This window comes from Vicia villosa, linkage group LG5, assembly GCF_029867415.1.
Source record: "Vicia villosa cultivar HV-30 ecotype Madison, WI linkage group LG5, Vvil1.0, whole genome shotgun sequence".
NCBI lineage: Eukaryota > Viridiplantae > Streptophyta > Magnoliopsida > Fabales > Fabaceae > Vicia > Vicia villosa.
The window spans coordinates 112,934,392-112,953,499 of record NC_081184.1 but is presented as its reverse complement, the minus strand read 5'-3'; the positions used below and the strand labels follow the sequence as shown (position 1 = coordinate 112,953,499).

At 30.4% G+C, this 19,108-nt stretch overlaps 1 protein-coding gene across 1 annotated transcript; it reads right to left on the bottom strand.

The window, feature by feature from the left end:
• Window positions 1–2,258: 2,258 nt before the first annotated feature.
• LOC131602032 (linoleate 13S-lipoxygenase 2-1, chloroplastic-like) lies at window positions 2,259–6,845 on the bottom strand. Its single transcript, XM_058873977.1, has 6 exons — window positions 6,360–6,845; window positions 4,889–5,157; window positions 4,230–4,785; window positions 4,055–4,140; window positions 3,841–3,951; window positions 2,259–3,747 (listed from the first exon to the last, which is right to left on the bottom strand). The coding sequence occupies exons 1-6, from the start codon at window positions 6,724–6,726 to the stop codon at window positions 2,416–2,418; spliced, it is 2,721 nt and encodes a 906-aa protein (XP_058729960.1). The 5' UTR covers window positions 6,727–6,845; the 3' UTR covers window positions 2,259–2,415.
• Between the last annotated feature and the right edge of the window lie 12,263 nt (window positions 6,846–19,108).

Genomic DNA, 19,108 nt, shown 5'->3' with positions numbered 1-19,108 from the left:
AAATAAATTATATTAGAGTGTCAATTGTTCTTAATTATATTTATATTGTTATCAACAAAATCTTTCAAATAAAGGTAGTTGTTCTCTAATTATAGAATGATTGATGACTTCTCAGTAAGTGTATTGATAGTGTCGAAATAATTATAAAAAGATCGTTTTCACTAGGATTGTAATTTAACAAAAAAAATTACGTGCTGAATGAAGTAATTAAAGATGGGATTTTTCGTTACTAAAGGTGTTTAAAACGAAAAATTAAAAAGATAAAATTTAAAATGCGAAAGTCGATTAGGTCTTTACTATTGATTCTCTTTACTTTTACCGGTTGATGAAGTGTGTATTTATTGAGTTTCAATTAAAGTATTATCTCATAGCAAATTAACATAACCACTACACTCAATTCTTTGGTGTGTAGCTCACTAATTCATACAATAATTCTCTAATTCAGGTCAATTCAAGGTTAAATTAGGCGTTCTAAGCGTGTTAATTCATAAACAACAACTTCTAATTACATGTCCTTAGTTAATTATAAAGTTGAATAAGTTTCCTATATCACATAAATAGACTATAACGGCCAGAAACCCCTAATTATTTAGATCGATTCGTACGCCTGTAAGCGACAAAAAACATTAAATACAAGAACAATTTAAATAAAATAATAACATTAAAATTACTCATCAAACATATGATCCAACAGAGTAAAAAATAAGTTTCATCTCAAAAAGACCTAATCTAGAGAAACTTAGCTACTCATTGATAAATTAACAAATACCATGAGTGGAGAAGTATTCATCATCAAAATCTATGGAAGAATTGTTCTCCAATGACTCCAATGTACTATAAAATCACCTCTTGAATATCCCTAGCTGTCACTTTCTATCTCTGATTCAGAACTCTAAAGAAATAGCCAAACAGCCTTTTAAATAGCAAAAATCGTGACACCCAAAAAGCGTCTCATCGCGCCGCGTCAAGTCAATATTGCGCCACAATGCAAGCCTCGTCAGGCCGCAATGGGATGCACCGCGTGCGCGAGAAATCTAAAAGTAAATTATGTGTCTTTCTTGTCTTGGCTTTTTGCTCAATTCTCAATCTTTTACATGACTTTTGATCATTATTCCTCCAAATTCATCCGAATTTCCTCAAAAAATTCACGTAATAACGACTACCATCAATTACATATAGGAAATTATTAGTATATATGCTTTGTTTTGACAATGACTTTAAATAAATAATGAATGTTGAATGTTGATTAAATATTTGATTGTATTCTTTGATATATAAAAACGTATTTATATACATGTTTTGTTTTGATAAATTCGTTCTGGTTATCTAGAATTGGCTGCTCACAAATCCATGTAAGTTATTGAAAAACATGTTTCTTTTAGACCATTAGTTATTGTGATTATTTTTATTGAAAACCATACAATTGTTTGTATTTTGCTAGAGGACAAACAAAATGGAAAGTTGGAGAGATTTGATAAGTGTACAGACTTATTTTTCACCATCCAATTCACAACTTGATAAGTGATTTTATTTTTGATGTAATGATTATGTTTCGTTCTAGAACCAGAAATGAGAGGAGGAATGGCGGTGATGGTGGATCACAGCTTTCGGTACGGTGGAGTGGGTGGGGGTGAAAGATTAGCACTCCAACGCTCCAGTAAGTGTGCGAGACAGAAGAGTGAAACCCCTATTCGTTAGATGTACTTCCAGTTGAGATCTATTGTGATCTTTGCGATGATAATCTTCGTGCGATGGAAGATTCAGGAAGGAGTGGAACCCCTTTCTGATAATTGGCCGGAGTCGATTTTGTCGGTCCATAATAGATTCTAAATGAGGGTTAGAATTAATTAGGAGTTGGTTAGGTAGTTAGTTAAATTGGTTAGCTTGTGACTCATATAAGTTACTTAAATCACAAGCAATTATAAAACCTAACTATCTCTATGTCTTTCATGTAATGCATTGTAATATTCATAAGCTGTGTGAAGATTAAGTGAAAAACAATTTTGAGCAAAACTTTCTCTCCCTTTTATGTATTTATCATTCACTAATTCTATATTACTTGATTTGCAAGTTACAGCTTTTGCTTGGTCATTAATTTTATCTCCTTTTTGAATTTTTATGTTTGAAGGATACATAACATAATAGAAAGGATCAATATCATCTTGTAAATTCAATCTGATGAGAGTAATACTTTTATCCAAATTATAGACACATATTAAAGAAGCATAATGGAAGTTGATTAGAGATGTTATCAAGTTGGATTGAATATAATGTTACAGCCAAATATATTTGGTTGTACATTAAAACTTTATTCAGAGTTACTGTCAATTACATTAAAGTGAGCTCAAAATAGAACATTACAGATCAAGACAACACATACAAATACAAGTCAAGTTCATACACAATGTGTTCAAATCAAATAGAGATACTATATGGAACACCCTTTCCTGTTACACCAGGCTCTGAAGTTGGCTTCAAAAGTTCATAAGGCAAAATCCCAGCACCATTTCTATTCTTCAGATTCTTATCAGCATTCCTCTCATCAACTATACCCTCAAGCTCCATCAACCTTCCTTGGAACTTTTCAAAAGCAGCCTTAATCATTGGTTCCTCTTCCCACGCTGGCTCAACTGTTTGTCCAAGATACTCCTCGTCCGGCGAATGACTAGACAAAATATCCAACACAGTCATCACCGTCATAGCTTGAATTTGTGAAGGGAAACACTTCAACAATGTTACTTCTGGTTTATCATAGAAAAGTTCCAATTCTTGATCAGAAGGGTCTTCTGTGGGCATGTTGTTTCTCGCAATAGCCGGTCTATTAGGAAAATAGCCCGCGTAAGTGTACTGACCAAAGTTCACCGCTGCGTGATGTCCGGATGTTATCCAAACAATGGTCGTCACTATTTCAATAAGATCTTCATTTGTTTTCAAATTAGGCCACCAAGGTTCATCCTTTTTGTCACCATGACCAACAGTTCTAATCTCTTTCCACCATGCTTGTAATTCTTTATCTGACACAACAGTTCTTGAATCATCATTGTAGTAGTGGTTGACATAATCAGTGACCCAAGATTTGATAGCATCCCAAAGAACAAGGCCATCATTTGCATAAGGGTAATCTTCTATAGCCAGTTTCAAGCCATGAGGGGCATTTGGATCTTTTTCTGCCAATCCTCTATGGATAAGGTCATTGGGAAGGGCTTGTAAGTCGAATTGCCAGTGTTTATCATAGGCTATTGAACTTACTAAGATGGAAAGTTGTTTAGGAGTGAAACTACTCTCTATTACTCCATCAGCATTTATCAGTGCTTCACGCGCAAGTGCGTTGATTTCCATTGTGTATCTAAAATGTGGAAGTAGTAATCTGTAGATTGGATGCATTGCACTCAGTTGCCTGTTTGTTGCAATGATGTATGGTTCTGTACAACAATGAGTTCTCAACCAGTGACTAACAAGTTGGTGGTAGCCAGCATCATGAGCAAGGACATGAGCTTTGGCAAGCCTCCAAAGCCATACTTCAGTTGAATGCCAAGAAGGTATAAAAACTTGCCTCCATAATGGCTTTTTACCTATAGGCGGGCGAGCTAGCTCGATCGCCAATGGCCTCACCGTGCCGTCTTCATTCAGGTAGAACAGTGTCCTTGATCCATACAATGTTGTTCCTTCAAGTTTTCTAACTTCCTCTACTAATGGCAAGAAAAAATCGTAGTAGTCCAAGACAAACAACTTCTTCTGTTTGATAGCCTGTATCGAATCATTTAAATTTCATTAGTATTAGTAAGATAAAATAACACTTATATAATTATTACATTTTAGTAGTGTTAAACAAAAACATACTTCTTCTACTGTAGAGAATCCTCTGATTTGTTTCTCGACTATATCAGTGGTTATCGCCGATTCCGCAGGACCATAAACATTAGGATCAAGCTTGCTTTTCAATGGCCATTCCTACATGATTTTTTTTATAGCAAATTATCAATGATCATCGTTGAGTTTCGATTTTCTTAAAAAAAATAATAAATAAAAAAGGTATCTTGTGCTAGAAGTATACCGTAACCAATTGGATGCAACAAGGATTAAGACCAGCTATAGTCTGTCTTCCAAATTCTTCATCTCTAAACCAAAAGAATCTGTCCTCTGCCATATTCAAATAATCACATAAATAATTTGTAAATTCTATACTCGCAATCGCATTAAACATGAGCAAAGAAGTATAAATATCTTACTGTCCATTGTAGCCGGAGTTTCAAAACGAAGAATGTCATTTCTTGCATCTCGAACAAGCTTGACCAACCTTGGCAAAGCAGTCTTGAAATCATGTTGTTGTTGAGGAGGCAAGTTAAATCCTTCATTGAAAAGATCATCTATGGCTGAGAAAACAGGGAATCCAAGATTTTTGTCAACTGCAGATGTTCTCAGAACAGGCACAAGTGCGTGGAGAGCCGACTGTAACGTATTTGCAGAAAATGTAACTTGCTTTACTTCCGAGAAGCTTTCGTCTCGCGGAACATAGACTTTGTTACTTGGTTGCTCCGACAACGGATCTGTAGCGCAACGAGGCCTTCCAGTTCTACAACGTCTCGGGTACGGATGTTCTTTGCCACCAAGAACAGGTCTCTTGAGATGGATATCCTTGTCTGGATTTCCAAGGTCATTATACACGTCGTAATCATATATACGTTCGAAAATCTTGCGTTCGCCTTGGCCATTGCCTCGTAAAGTTACCAGTTCGCCTTCTCTTAGCCTTTTCAATCCTTCCGGTGTTTCAGATGGCAAATATGACTATTCAAAAAGAGTTAGTTACGTTAGCTGTAATATTTATAATTAGTTATTAGTTAGTTAAGTTTGTTACAAGTTAGTTACGTCACTACTACGATAAATATACCTTGTTGGAGAAAAACACTCTCAATTGGGGGTTATCAAACTTGGAATGAACCCAAGAATCACAAGCAAATTTAATAGGACCAGTGAGAAAGCCATCGAGAACAATTTCCTTCATAAATGTTTCTCTTTTATGCTCATTTTCCACAAGAACAGCACCAATCTCACCAAAGTTTGCTGGTACATCAAAATCAGCTTCATACTTAATCTCTTTTGTTGATCGATGCGTCAAGTGGACGTAACCTTTGATTCTTTTCTTCTCCAAGTTTGTCTCTTTTGTATGAAAAACGATGACACAAAATTACAAGTAACTAATTAGTAACTCTTTTGGCAAAAATTTAAACTAATTAATGACTTTTATTTTTACTACAAACTAAGTAATAAATTTTTAGCTTGTTTTAACGGAAACTATCATGATTTTGTCTTCATACTTCATTATCATAATAAGAATTATAGATTAGATGCTGAAACCAAACGGATGAATTTTTGAGAGGCCAAAGAAAAGTGTTTCGTTTACAAGATAAGGCATATTAGATTTTGTGGTACTAAAATAATTTGTAATTAAAAGTTTCTTTGGCAAGACAAGACAAGAAACCAAACCAACAGGCCAGCTTATAGAGATTTTTTTAATTATAATTTATAAGTCCATATTATTAAGAAAAACTTGACTGATAAATGATAATTGTCTTTAACACATGTTTATAGTGCTTTTTAAGTAATTTATACTTTGTTTTAAGATAAAAAACTTGTGTCTCATTTATAATCAAGATCAGTCCATGGTCCAACTCCAACAAGTTCCTATTTAGGATTTTAAATAAAAAATATTTAAAAAAAGGTCAAACTTAATTAAAAATATATAATATATATATATATATATATATATATATATATATATATATATATATATATATATATATATATATATATATATATATATATATATATATATATATATATATAAGTAGGTAAAAGAAATACTTCTTATTTTCTTGAACCATAGATTAAAACTTAGATCTACAAAATTGATTTCTTTTTTAATTATTTTAAAAGTCATTTTAAATCTTTAGATAAATTGGACTGACTTTATTTATTATATGTTAATTTATTCGATAATTGATTTTTATTGAATGAAGGATATTTGCTAGTTTAAAAAAAAGTAAATGATTGTTTCATTTAATTTTGTATTTACTTAAACTCACATATGTTTACTATTTTATGGATTTTATTATTTTATTAATTAAATTCTAATTTTAAATTTGAATTCAAATTATATTTAAATTTTAAATCAAATAAAATATAATCTTAAACTAATTTAAATTAATTTAAAATTAAAAAATGGAATAAACCAAAACAAAATAAATGGAATAGACAAAATAAGTATTTTTTTTGATCAAGAAACAAAACAAATATCCAGTACTAAATGACAAAAAATTTAAACATAGTTTTCCATTAAATAAATATTAAGAAGAACTCACCTGGATCTAGCTCAATGCTAACAAACTCCAAGAGAATTGATTTACCCAACAAATCCTTGAAGTCATCATACCCTCTAGCACCCACTTCTCTGAAAAGTCCTCCAAGTGTTGGTTGAACAGTTACTGTAGCTTTGACTTTCACTGTTTTCTTGTCTACTGCTTCTTCACTCACAGCCACAGCTTTGATTTTATTGCACTGGTTTCTTTTAAACTTACTCTCATTCTTTTGTTTTGTCAACAATGGCCTTGAAGACCCAACCTTAAAACATGTTTGGTTACTACTACTTCCAATGCCATGAAGACATGGCTTGTGCAAGGTGAGACAGTTTGGTCTTAAGTTTGATACGTAACTTTGTTGCATAAACATGTTGGGTTTATTATGTGTTGGTGTTTCTTCCTTTACTCTTAATGTTTGTGGTTTGAAAGAGTAGAGGAAGAGGTTGGGAGGGAAAGAAGCTATGGAAATGGGATGGAAGATATGATCTCCAATAACATATATTTATATTACGAAAATAGGCAAAATAAAATTATTTTTTATTTATAAATATTAGATGATATAACAACATTGTTCACATGTATAATGGCATATACTGTACATGATTTGTTGTTTTATGTAATGTGTCGAGAAATCTGAATAGGTGGTCACCCTCTTTTTAACGTTCTCTAAAAATTTTGTATAGTAGTATGATTTTGTTATATAATATCTTGTTATTTCTATGTTCATATATAGAAATAGAAATAGAACCTCAACAGATAATAAGTTGTGTCAATTTTTTTTTTAAATGACAAAATTATTTTTGTAAAAATATTTTTAAAATTTATTGTTATCAATGACACAAGTATGAATCTTAATTAATTAGTGACATTTTTAACGTTATTTAATTTTTTTTATTGACGAAACACATGAGTCTCATAATTTTATTCAAAATTCATTTTAAAAATGAAAATTCATATGTATTTTATTTATTAAAAAGTTATGTGTTATAGAAAGACTTAAAAATAGGTTTTTCTAGCACTCGTTGAATTGAGTTTATATGTATAACATTTTTTAAATAAAGACCATACATTGATAGAGAAAAAAGATACACAAAAAATAAGGGAATAGGCCAAAACTCAATTAAAAAGAGAAAAATTTAAAGAACAATCACATTAGTTTTTTATATAAAGAACAATATATTGATAAAAGAAACGGATAAAAAATAGGGAATAAGTTAACCCCAAGACAACTAAGAAAATTTAAAGAAAGATATGTCTAACTTATTCTTTATAAATTCCTTTCTAATATGGAAAGGAATGAAATCAGAAAAAGTGATTGAACTAGGGTTGAGCGCAAAATTCGCCAAATAATCGGCACAAGTGTTTCATTCCCTATATATGTGCATGATTACTAAGTTAGAAAAGTTAGCAGTATTCATACAAAAGTTATATCGGCTCCTAAGCTTCCAATGGACTAACAGAGGGTTGAAGAAAGCTTTGACCACCATGCTAGAATTTGTCTCAAGCTGAAGTTTTAACCAACCATGACTAATACCAATTGCAATCACTTTAATAATAGTTACAAACTTCGCATGAATAGAAGAGTCAGAGTTAAGCTTCTCAGCAAAAGCCAGCAAAAAATCACCATTATAGTTTCTAAAAATACCTCCACATCCAGAAGCAAGCGTACCACGATTAAAAGCCCCATCATAATTGCATTTATATAACTACCAACCCTGGATAAGAGGGTCCCAACTAACTTCTTTAATAAAAGGAGCTTTGAGAGTGTGAATATTAACATTAAAAGCTTTTATATATGAGAAATCTGTCATATTGATTTGAGATGTTCTGGTGGGATAGTTACCTGAAAGTTGAACATGTTACATTATTCAACCAATAGAAGCAGTTACATTGGGCTTAACCTTGCCATGCCTAGCATTATTTTTGTACTATCATATCTGAAAAAAACATTGGTAACAATAGCTCACCAGACCAAAGCTAACAAAGATGATTTGTTATTGTATTAGAACCATCCTTCAATTAAGTTAGGATTATTATAGTAATCTCAACCTTCAATTAAGTTTCACTTTATCTATGGATCTTTGTCAAGACCACCTGGTGAAGAATGTGATTCGATAACTTGAGATGGGCGCAAAACTATGATCATGTTTGGGCTCAATAATTTAGTTGATTCAGAAATCTCTCAAAGCATATTATGGATGAAAATTGCCTCTAGCATTTGGAAAGAGATGAGACAGGTTCTATCATGGAGATATTTTCATAATTTTAGATATTCAGGAGGAAATATGTACCTAAAAAAAAGGTGATTTCTCCATCTCTTATTATTACACAAAATTGAAAATGTTGTGGTAAGAATTGGTCTTTTTTTTTTCAATTATTGTTTATGAATGTGATATTAATTGCCCATCCATTGACAAGATTCATAGCTACAAGTATTTTGATTAAGTTATTAAATTTTTTAAAGAATTGAATGATCAATATTCTATTGTTAGATCTCAAATCATGTGAGAATTTTCCTAACATTTGTAAAATTTACTCTTTACTTGTTCAACAAAAAAGACAGACATTTACCAAAGATACATGCTTCAAGAAGCATGATTATCCAACACTTTAGCAACAATATGGTACTATCAATAACTTGGCCAATGATAAAAATCAAGATGATGGTTCTCATTTTGAGACTAATGAAAAACATCACTATGAGAAAGGTTATAGTTTATTAGCCTTCACTTCATATCAGCAGCATAAAGCCTTATTGGTATTACTTGAACAATCATCACAATTGCCATCTCATAGTGTGAATCACTTTGCCACAAAATCCAATTCAAAAATAGGTATTATTTATGCAATTCCCACTTTCATTAGAACTGAAACTTTGATTTTAGATACTGGTGCTATTGACCATGTATATTTTTCCAAAAAAAAATTTACTGCATGAAGATAATTAAGCCCGTAACCATAACATTACCAATTGGTTCCTTAGTTGCCACCAATTTTGAGGAACCGTATTGTTTGATCAAAATTTCTTGTTGACTAATGTTCTATACGTAGCCAAATTTTCATTTATCCTTACTAGATTGTGACTCGCGCGATGCGCGGCTATATCATTTATTTTTGTCACTACCAACTCCCTAAATGTTAAAATCTTTATTATTTTCATATTCTATATTTCTCAACTGACACATCCCCTCATAATTGTAGTTTTTTTAATGCAGCAGAATAAAATATAGAATAATAAGTCAATTTATAGAAGAATTTTTAAAAAATATGTTCATAACAATTAAATGAAAATTAAATATTATTTATATGGTTATATTCGAAAGAAATCATAAATAAAAGAAGGAAATTAATTAAAAAAATAATTTAATTGGTATGGTTAGATCTAGACGAAAGCAATGACAGTGTATATTTCAATCTTCATTCTAAGATTGTTATCTGTAGAGACCATAAACTATAAAACAGCTAGACATGTAAATTTATGTGAATGTTTATTACAAAGACAATAAACAATCTATATCAAAATAATTATGAGTACAAAATATGATTAAAATAATAATTAGAATTTATATTAAAGAAAGAAATAAATATTTATCAGAAAGAAAATATAGTTATTTTAGATTTGTGAAGAAAGAGGAAGGAAATTAAACCCACAAAAATAAATAAAAATCAATACAAAAAAATATTTGAACTCAGTTTCTAAATTTGTGATGCTCCAAATGATTGTAAGAGTAAGATACTTATATTTTGATCTTCATACTATATTTTGATACTTATAAGTATGAAATGAATTTAAACATGATCAAATTAATATTTATAAAATGAATTGGAATATGATCAAAACAATAAAATTAAAATTTATAGAGAAAAATATGGATATGAAATTGATTTGAATTGTTGTAAAAAAAAAATGAAACCTTTCATGATTAGATAAAGATAGAAAAAGCAAGTTTGTTTTTTATAGGTGTTGAATAATTTGCCCATTCATCTCATGCTTTTCCATTTTATGCATGTTCTAAAATATGCGTGTCATGAAGACAGCAAGAGGAGTTTATCTATTTAAGATAGAAGGTGGGACAAATTGACAGTTTAAGAATAATAAAATGATATTATGGAAGGAAATAAAACATCACATATATTTTGATTGAATTTATGAAGAAATTACAAACTATTAAATTTAATTTATATATTTGTGTGATTGAATTTATAATTTAAATTTTCATTGAATTAACCGTTTCATTAAACTCTTTCTTTTATAAACATTAACTTTTACAATAATTAGAAATTTGTAACGGATAGTTGTACTTAAAATAAATCGTAACTGATATACAATATAATTATGATAACATTAAAATATAAAAACAAAAAATTATATAAATTAATAATTACTACTAAAATACAATTTACTACAAAAAAAATAGAGTAAGAATAAAATTATTTTACATTACTTTATATAAATTTTAAATTGCTTCAACTTTTAAAATTATTTGTAAAATGATTATTAGAAACTTCATTGATAGTAACCAAAACAAATATTGTTGGTAGATATTAAGAATAAAATAATATAATAACAATGTAAATAAAATTAAAAAATTTGTAATAAAAATTAATTAACTAATTACATCAAAGTCTTCCTTTTTAACATTCTCTCATTAATTTTGTCACCCCAAATCCTCTAATTTATTTACTAATGACACCTATTTACATTGATTCCATTAATTCAATGATTTCATCAAAATGTTCTTAGATATCTTAAATTATAATCGTAAAAAATCATGAAATATAAAAACGTTTTATACTTTAAATATATTATTTTTCTAAAGAAGTTCATGTATTTTTAATTTAATAACATTTTAATAATATATATAATACTCATTCTAATTACCCATATTTTTATATAATTTTATGTTATTTAATTTTTATAAAATTCATTATAAATAAATTATCTTTTCATTTTCAGTGAAAAATGATAGGTTCTAAATACTTGGATTTAGTTACTCATATTTTTATGTATTTTTTATATTAATTAATTTTTTAAATTATTTTTAGATTAATTTTTTTTATTAAAATTGTATTTTATTAATGTTATTAATATTATGTTGATTGTTATGATATTATTATACATTTATTAAAATTGTATTTATATTTTTTATTTTTGGCTATTGTATAATACACAAAAAATTATAATATTTATAAACAAAATTATTTCTAATATTGTTATCTGGATAGTATTATTATATATTATATTATTATATATTATTATATTATTATTTATATGATTATTATTAATAGTAGTGCCGAAATATTATATTATTATTATTTATTTATTTTTAATATAGGGTCAAATTAGTAAATAACACATTAGGTGTAGGGTCAAATAAGTAAATAACACTGTAGGGTTTTTGCTAGGAATGACTATCATGATGACACGTGGCTAGGGTTGCCATCATGACAACCTTCCATTTATATATATTAAGATATGTGTTACAAAATTGACTCAAAATCTCAAATACCAACTTTTTTTGATAATTCAAATGGTTTGATACATAATACTTACTCCAAAAAGATAATTGGTGCAAGTAAATTGAGAGGTGGATCATACATTCTGAGTTATCCATTAGTTACTATACTACATACACCATCATCTTTCAATGTCCATTCTTTAAAAACATACACCTTATGATAGAAAAATTGTGTCAATTCTATTGTGAACTCTAGTTTAGGACAGAAAGTTGATTGTAATATTTAACATTTATGATTTGGTCATCCTTCAAATGACAAACTGATTGAAATAAATAAAAGTTTTCTCTTTGTTAAAATTGTGCATTCTAGTTATATGTGTTTTTATACAAAAATATAAAAGACTTTTTTTTCTTCTCAATAGTACTTATAAATCTATTGCAAATTTTAACTTAATTCATATGGACATTTGTGGTCCTTTATCCATTCCTCCAATGAATAGTCATAAATATTTTCTCATAGTGGTTAATGATAAAAGTATATTTATTGGATATTTCTCATGAGATGGAACTAAAAAATTCTAATCTCATTAAGTCTTTTGTTTCTATGGTCCATACACGATTTAAAGAAAAAAATCAAGTGCATAAGATCAGATAATGCAACTGAATTTATTCTTAAATATTTTTATAATGAAACTGGTATTTTTAATCAAGTTTCTTGTGTTGGTACTCCTCAACAAAATGATATTGTCGAGAGGAAGCACCAACACATTCTAGGCATCACTAAAGCTCTTTTATTTCAAGCAGATTTGCCAAAAATAATTGGTTTTATGCAGTTTGCCATTTGATTCATGTCATAAATAGATTGTCAACTCATTTCTTGCACAACAAGTCACCTTATCATGTTCTACATAAATCCTTACTTGATATAAGTTTTTTTTTAATGATTTTTTTTTTTTTTTTTTTTTATGTTTTGCTTCTACTTTTCAAGTAAATAGAAAGAAATTAGATTTTAGATCTAGAAAATGCATATATTTGAATTTTAAAACTGGTATCAATGGACACACACTTTTTGACTTGCATTCAAAAGAATTTTTTCCCTCAAGAGAACTCATGTTTTTTAAACACATATTTCCTTATCAAACTAAGTCACATGAAGAAGATTTAAATCTTACTGCTTCTGAAACTTATAATACTTATGTTCTAGATGATTTATTTGATTTTACTTCCATGTCTTAACCCCATTCCCATGAACCTATACATGTCATCTTAGAAGCAACAACACTTGTTCCACACTCTCAAAATAAATCATCTCAAAAAATTTCCCACACTTCTATTTCACCTTCTCACCATAATTTTACAAATTCCACCGATATGCACAGTTCCTCTAATCCTATACATACCTCACCTACCAATTATCTTCAACTTAGAAGATCCACTAGAATTGTGAAATCTCTCTCATCCCTACAAAACTATCATTGCAACTTACTTGATAGTACAATTCACAACTCAGGTTCTTCTATCACTCAAGAATCTTTAGAAAGTAAGCATCTTATATCATCTTTTTATAGGGGTGGCAAAACGGGTCGGGGCGCGCCGGATCGCCCGCGCACCCGCCAAAAAATGGCGGGTTGGGTTGGGATTTTAGACTCGCCGCTCGCCATAGCCCGCCCTGCCAAAACCCGCCGCCCGCCAAAGCCCGCCGCTCGCCAAAGCCCCATCCTCCTCCAAAACTCATTCTTTTTTTAGTTAATTCTAGTAATTCCAATTTTTGATGGTTTATTTTATATATTTATTTATAAATATATGTAATATTTTTTAAGTAAATTTCTTAAAAAATTACTTTTATAAAAAATTGTTTTAAAAAATAAGTGAAAAGTTTAATTAAAAGGTAAAAAAAAACTATTAATCTATTAAAAAAATATAAATAAAAATAGGCGGGTAAGCCCGCCGCCCGCCAACCCGCCATCTTGGCGGGGTGGGCATGACTTTTATGCCCATTTTACTTGGCGGACATGCCTGCCCCGCTCGTTTTTTGGCGGGCATAAGGCGGAGCGGGCGGCCCGTTTTGCCACCCCTAATCTTTTATATCTTATCATAATTTCTCTTCTACATATAAATATTATATCCTTAACCTATTAGCTATATTTGAACTACACACTTTAAATAGATTAATAAATTAAAATATCAATAAGATGAAATATTTGTTTTTATTTATTTATTTGAGTTTATTTAATAACATAAGTTTTGTGATACTATTTATTTAAGAGAACTTATGAAAATAATTTACGACATTGTTCATAAAATTTTTTAACTTGATAATTAAGTTTTATTTGTGTATTTTAATTCAAAATATAAAAATTACAGTATAATAAAATTAAAATAATTTATATTTATTCAAATAAATTTGTCTAATAGACTTAAATTTATTTATGATTTATGACCTAGTCTTTTTTTAATTAAACAGACTCATAAAAATGTTATGTTATTTTTATTTAAAATAAAATTGGCATAATCTGAGTTTGTATAGGCTAATATCATAGACCTTAGTATGACTTATTCTTATCCCTATCCTTAGATAACTCCTAGATAGCACGCTAAATAAAATAATCTAAGATACTTTGTATTGGCTATTGAGAACATGTAAAACTCAAACGGAGAAAATCCTTTATAAATATAAATTAATTACAAATTATAATTTGTTGTATCTAATTATTTAATTGAGATAACATTCAAGAGTAAATTATGTTGGCCGAATGCATATAGAGTGAATTACGACAAGCATTCTCTCACAAAAATTAAAATTATCGAATGTCTATGAATGAATTTAAATGTAAAATTTCTGGTTATACTGAAAGAGTGAAAATAAATTATTGCCCTCAAATATAGCTTTTTTAAAATATATTTTATAATTCTATAGAATTTTAATCATATGTTTTTTAAATGTTGAAAAAATCTTTTGACGTATAATCATTTACTAAAAAAGATCGACTAAGATATTAAAAATGAACTCCTTAGTTAGAAAGACACAATAATTCATCCAAACATAGCTACCGCGTGGACCACGTTGTTGTCAGTCATTTAGCAAAGAAGACAATCAACAAAAACAAAAGGGAACCAAACAATCTAGATAGAGGATATAGAATTAGGATTTTCTTTAGATTGAAAGAAATAACGTAGTTAAAGAAATAAATATTATATAATCACATTTTTAATAAAAGTCTATTAACATGATATAGAGATTTCACATTCTAACAAAAGAAAAAAATACATTAATATTTATATTGTCGAAATTTAAAAATTAGTTAAGAAGCCGATGAATAAATTTAATCATGATTTTTTAAACAATTATATCGAGAAAGAATGTCCCTCTATTATGGGAATATTTATTGGTGTTTATTGATTCGGTCAAATTCAAATCAAATTATAATTCAAACTAAACTATGATATTTAAGTCGGACATTTCTTTAGTTCGGACAAAAATCGAATCGAACAAATGAAATTCGTTAATAATTAGTTCAGATAATAGATTTTTAAAATTCTACCCGCAATCTCATCTACCCGAATCAATCATAATTAATTAGTATAATATAATATAGTATACAAAATTTAACTTCAAGAAGAAAACCATGAAACGCCATTTGTGATATTAACAACTTATATGAAAAAATAAAAACTTACAGATTTTATATTATTTTAAAAAATTAGTTGATGCGAATTAAATATCTTTTAAAAATATTTTGCATATTTGTTTCTAATGTATTCGTTCAATTTAATTCAAACCATTATTGATTTGATTCGGCTTGAGTTTTATTGCAAAAATGTGCTATCCGATTTAAAATCAATTAATATATTTTTAATCAATTTGAGTATCAGATTCTTTCAAAATCGAACAAAACCAATTACTTAACTAAAAAATGCATAAATATAAATATCACAAAAAGATTAAAAGATAAAAAAATATGTAAATAATCTCCTTAAATATCTGTGCTAAGAATACAAATGTGATATTCATAAGAATACAAATGTGATATTCATAAGTAAACACTAGTGTTATTGGTTAAATTGTTGCTTATAAAATTTAACTTTGTCTAACTATTTGCATAAATAGTTAGTGATTATTCTCTTTGTTTGATTTATGTGACACTTTATGCTTGGCTATATTTTTTTCTTTCTTTCGTGTAATTTTATGTTTCCTCTTTTACATGTGCATTCCCACCTTATAATGTGTCTATATCACTAATGTACTGGGATAATTTCATTATGCTTAAGGAAAGGTAATCTAATAGGAAGCAAGGAAAATAAGACATATTGATGTCGGGAGAGCTCAAGGGTAGCGCCACAGGCCATCTAAAGACGTGCTTTTGGTCGCCTACTAGTTGAAATCACTCACATGTATTTGGTTTTAGTCGGTTTGTCTCTCACCCGCTTATAAAGTGTGGGGAATGACGTATCCTTTCATACTAATGAAATAGAAAGATCAATGAAGAAGGAATACCACATTCTCGATAATTATAAGAGAAATAACGACCCCCACATATCCCATGTTTCAGAGGGAAGAGGGAGAATAACCACTCCTTAGGTCTAAAGATTCAGACCCAATAGGCCTCTATAAATACCCCAACTTTAGATTGGAAGGGATCGAATCATTTTCACCCAAAATCACATATATTGAGCTTCTCATTACTATGTGTGAGCTACCTCTAAACGCCATCAACAACTCTTAACATCATAAATAACCCTCAAAATACAAGGTTATCATCACTGTACATTTTTTTAGCAAGTACAATTGAGGCCCACTGTAGGACTCGATATAACTAACTTAGGCCATAGTCATTACCATTTTCCAAACACCACAACCACCTTCTTTCACAAGATGGAGGTACATTGTGCAAAAGTTCTAAACAACACCATCGCAGGAGGATTCATCGGTGGTGGAGAATCCAACTCTTCTCGTCAGAAATATGTCATGCAGATTATGACGGAACATCATACTTACTAGCCCTGAGGCATGTTTGGCGACGGAACCAAAATTCGAAATCACTTTTCCCTTAATGATATTATTGCCATCCTCCTTCATAAAAATAATCACATGGTCATTACGGTGCAATGTGATGATTAGGACATAAAACGGGTGTTGATCGACCTCGGAAGCTCGGCAAAAGTTCTTTTATTGGACGCTATTGAGAGACTTTGACTCAATCCAAAAGACATCTGAATGTTCCAAGGTTCTCTAGTCGGTCTCTTTGGCAAACATTTATAGGTGAAAGGTCAGATAACGCTCAAGATGGTGTTCGGGTTGGACGCGGGTGCAAAGATAGACAAAGTCAAGTACCTCATAGTAGACGTCTCATCACCATACAACATAAATATTCAGAAGCCCACCCTTAACCTAATGAGGTCCATCACCATACAACATCAATATTCAGAAGCCCACACATGGATATTATCAAAGAAGTCTCAAAATAAAAAGAGAGGAGATGGTCGTGGTCACCATCCCATAGCCAAGCATGCAGGAAATAGATGCCACAAGTTTAGATCCCAAAGTGAAGGCAGCAAATGAAAGGTTCATTCCCAACGAGGATCTAAAAGAGGTCCATATTAGGCCCTTATATTCCTATGTCACCGAACTAGGTATCTCTCTATCTAAAGCTGAGGGAGAGCAGTTGGTCTCCATTTTTAGAAGTAATGATGACTTATTCACATGGGTCCCACATACATGTCGGGATGTATACCAGGGTGATTTTTCATCGCTTCGCCATTGATTCCACCGTGAAAATATTATCCAAGAGGAAGCGTAAGGTGGGTGAGGAGAAACTGGCAAATATTGATGAACAGGTTCAAAATTTGAGAAGTGTGAGGAGGCATTCTCCAATCTAAAGGCCTTCCTTGTAACGTTGTTCGTATTGACATGCCCATAGGTGGACGCATCCCTCTATTTGTATCTGTTGGTTACTAATAATGTGATGATCTATGTGCCCATCCAGTAAAAAACTAAAGTTGAGCAGCCCGTCTGTTTCATTAGCAAAGTGTTAAAAGGAGTCAAAACCAAATATTCGAAATTAAAAGATTGGTCTGACGGTCATGTAACTGCGAGGAAGCTTATACGGAATTTCTAAGGGTAGTGTGTCATGGTACAAACCAATTACCTTATTCTCCAGGTTCTGAAGTATCCAGATCTCGTAAGAAGGATGATTACCTAGTCACTAGTGTTACATGAGTATGATATCCAATATGTACCCAATGAAGCATTATATTGCAACTGCTAGCCAACTTCCTGGCAGAGTTTAGTTCACCAGTCAATTAGGAGACTCCCTACTGGACGATGCCTGAAATATGAAAGAAAGTGGTGCTAGAATAGTTCTAGATGGACCAGACGACCTCGTGATATAACAGTCTTTGAAGTTTGAGTTTAACACCAAAACAACCAAGATGAGTATGAAGCTCTCATCGTCATCATGGTCTTCTCCCTAAAGGTGGACGCTTCAAGTCTCACGGCCATGAGAAAACTACACTTTGTAGTGAATCAGGTCCTTGGACGGAATATAAGATGAAAGAGTCTCAACTGATCAAATATCTAAAAAAAGGTACTTGAATTCTCTAAATGTTTCAAATCTTTTGAGATAATATACGTGCCCAAGGAATAAAACTCTAGAGCTGATCTTCTTTTCAAGCTCATCATTACCAAAAGATCAAGTTACATCTGCTCCTAAGCTTCCAAGGGACTAATAAAGGGTTGAAGAAAGCTTTGACCACCATGCTAGAATTTGTCTCAAGCTGAAGTTTTAACCAACCATGACAAATACCAATTGCAATCACTTTAATAATAGTTACAAACTTTGCATGAATAGAAGAGTCAGAGTTAAGCTTCTCAGCAAAAGCCAGCAAAAAATCACCATTATGGTTTCTAAAAATACCTCCACATCCAGAAGCAAGCGTACCACGATTAAAAGCCCCATCATAATTGCATTTATACAAACTCTGGATAAGAGGGTCTCAACTAACTTCTTTAATAAAGGGAGCTTTGAGAGTGTGAATATTAACATTAAAAGCTTTTATATATGAGAAGTCCATAATATTGATTTGAGATGTTCTGGTGGGATTGTTACCTGAAAGTTGAACATGTTACATAATCCAATCAATAGAAGCAGTTACATTGGGCTTGATCTTGCCATGCCTAACATTATTTTTGGACTATCATATTTGAAAAAGAACATTGGTAACAATAGCTCACAATTCAGTTAGGATTATTAGTAATCCCAACCTTCAATTAAGCTTCACTTTATCTATGGATCT

Bases quoted from the DNA above. Each gene is read 5' to 3' on its own strand.
- LOC131602032 (XM_058873977.1), bottom strand. From the start codon at position 6,726: ATGTTTATGCAACAAAGTTACGTATCAAACTTAAGACCAAACTGTCTC. The intron at 3,952-4,054 runs GTATACTTCTAG...AAAATCATGTAG, and splicing joins GTTGCATCCAATTGGTTACG to GAATGGCCATTGAAAAGCAA. The intron at 3,748-3,840 runs GTATGTTTTTGT...GATTCGATACAG, and splicing joins GATTCTCTACAGTAGAAGAA to GCTATCAAACAGAAGAAGTT.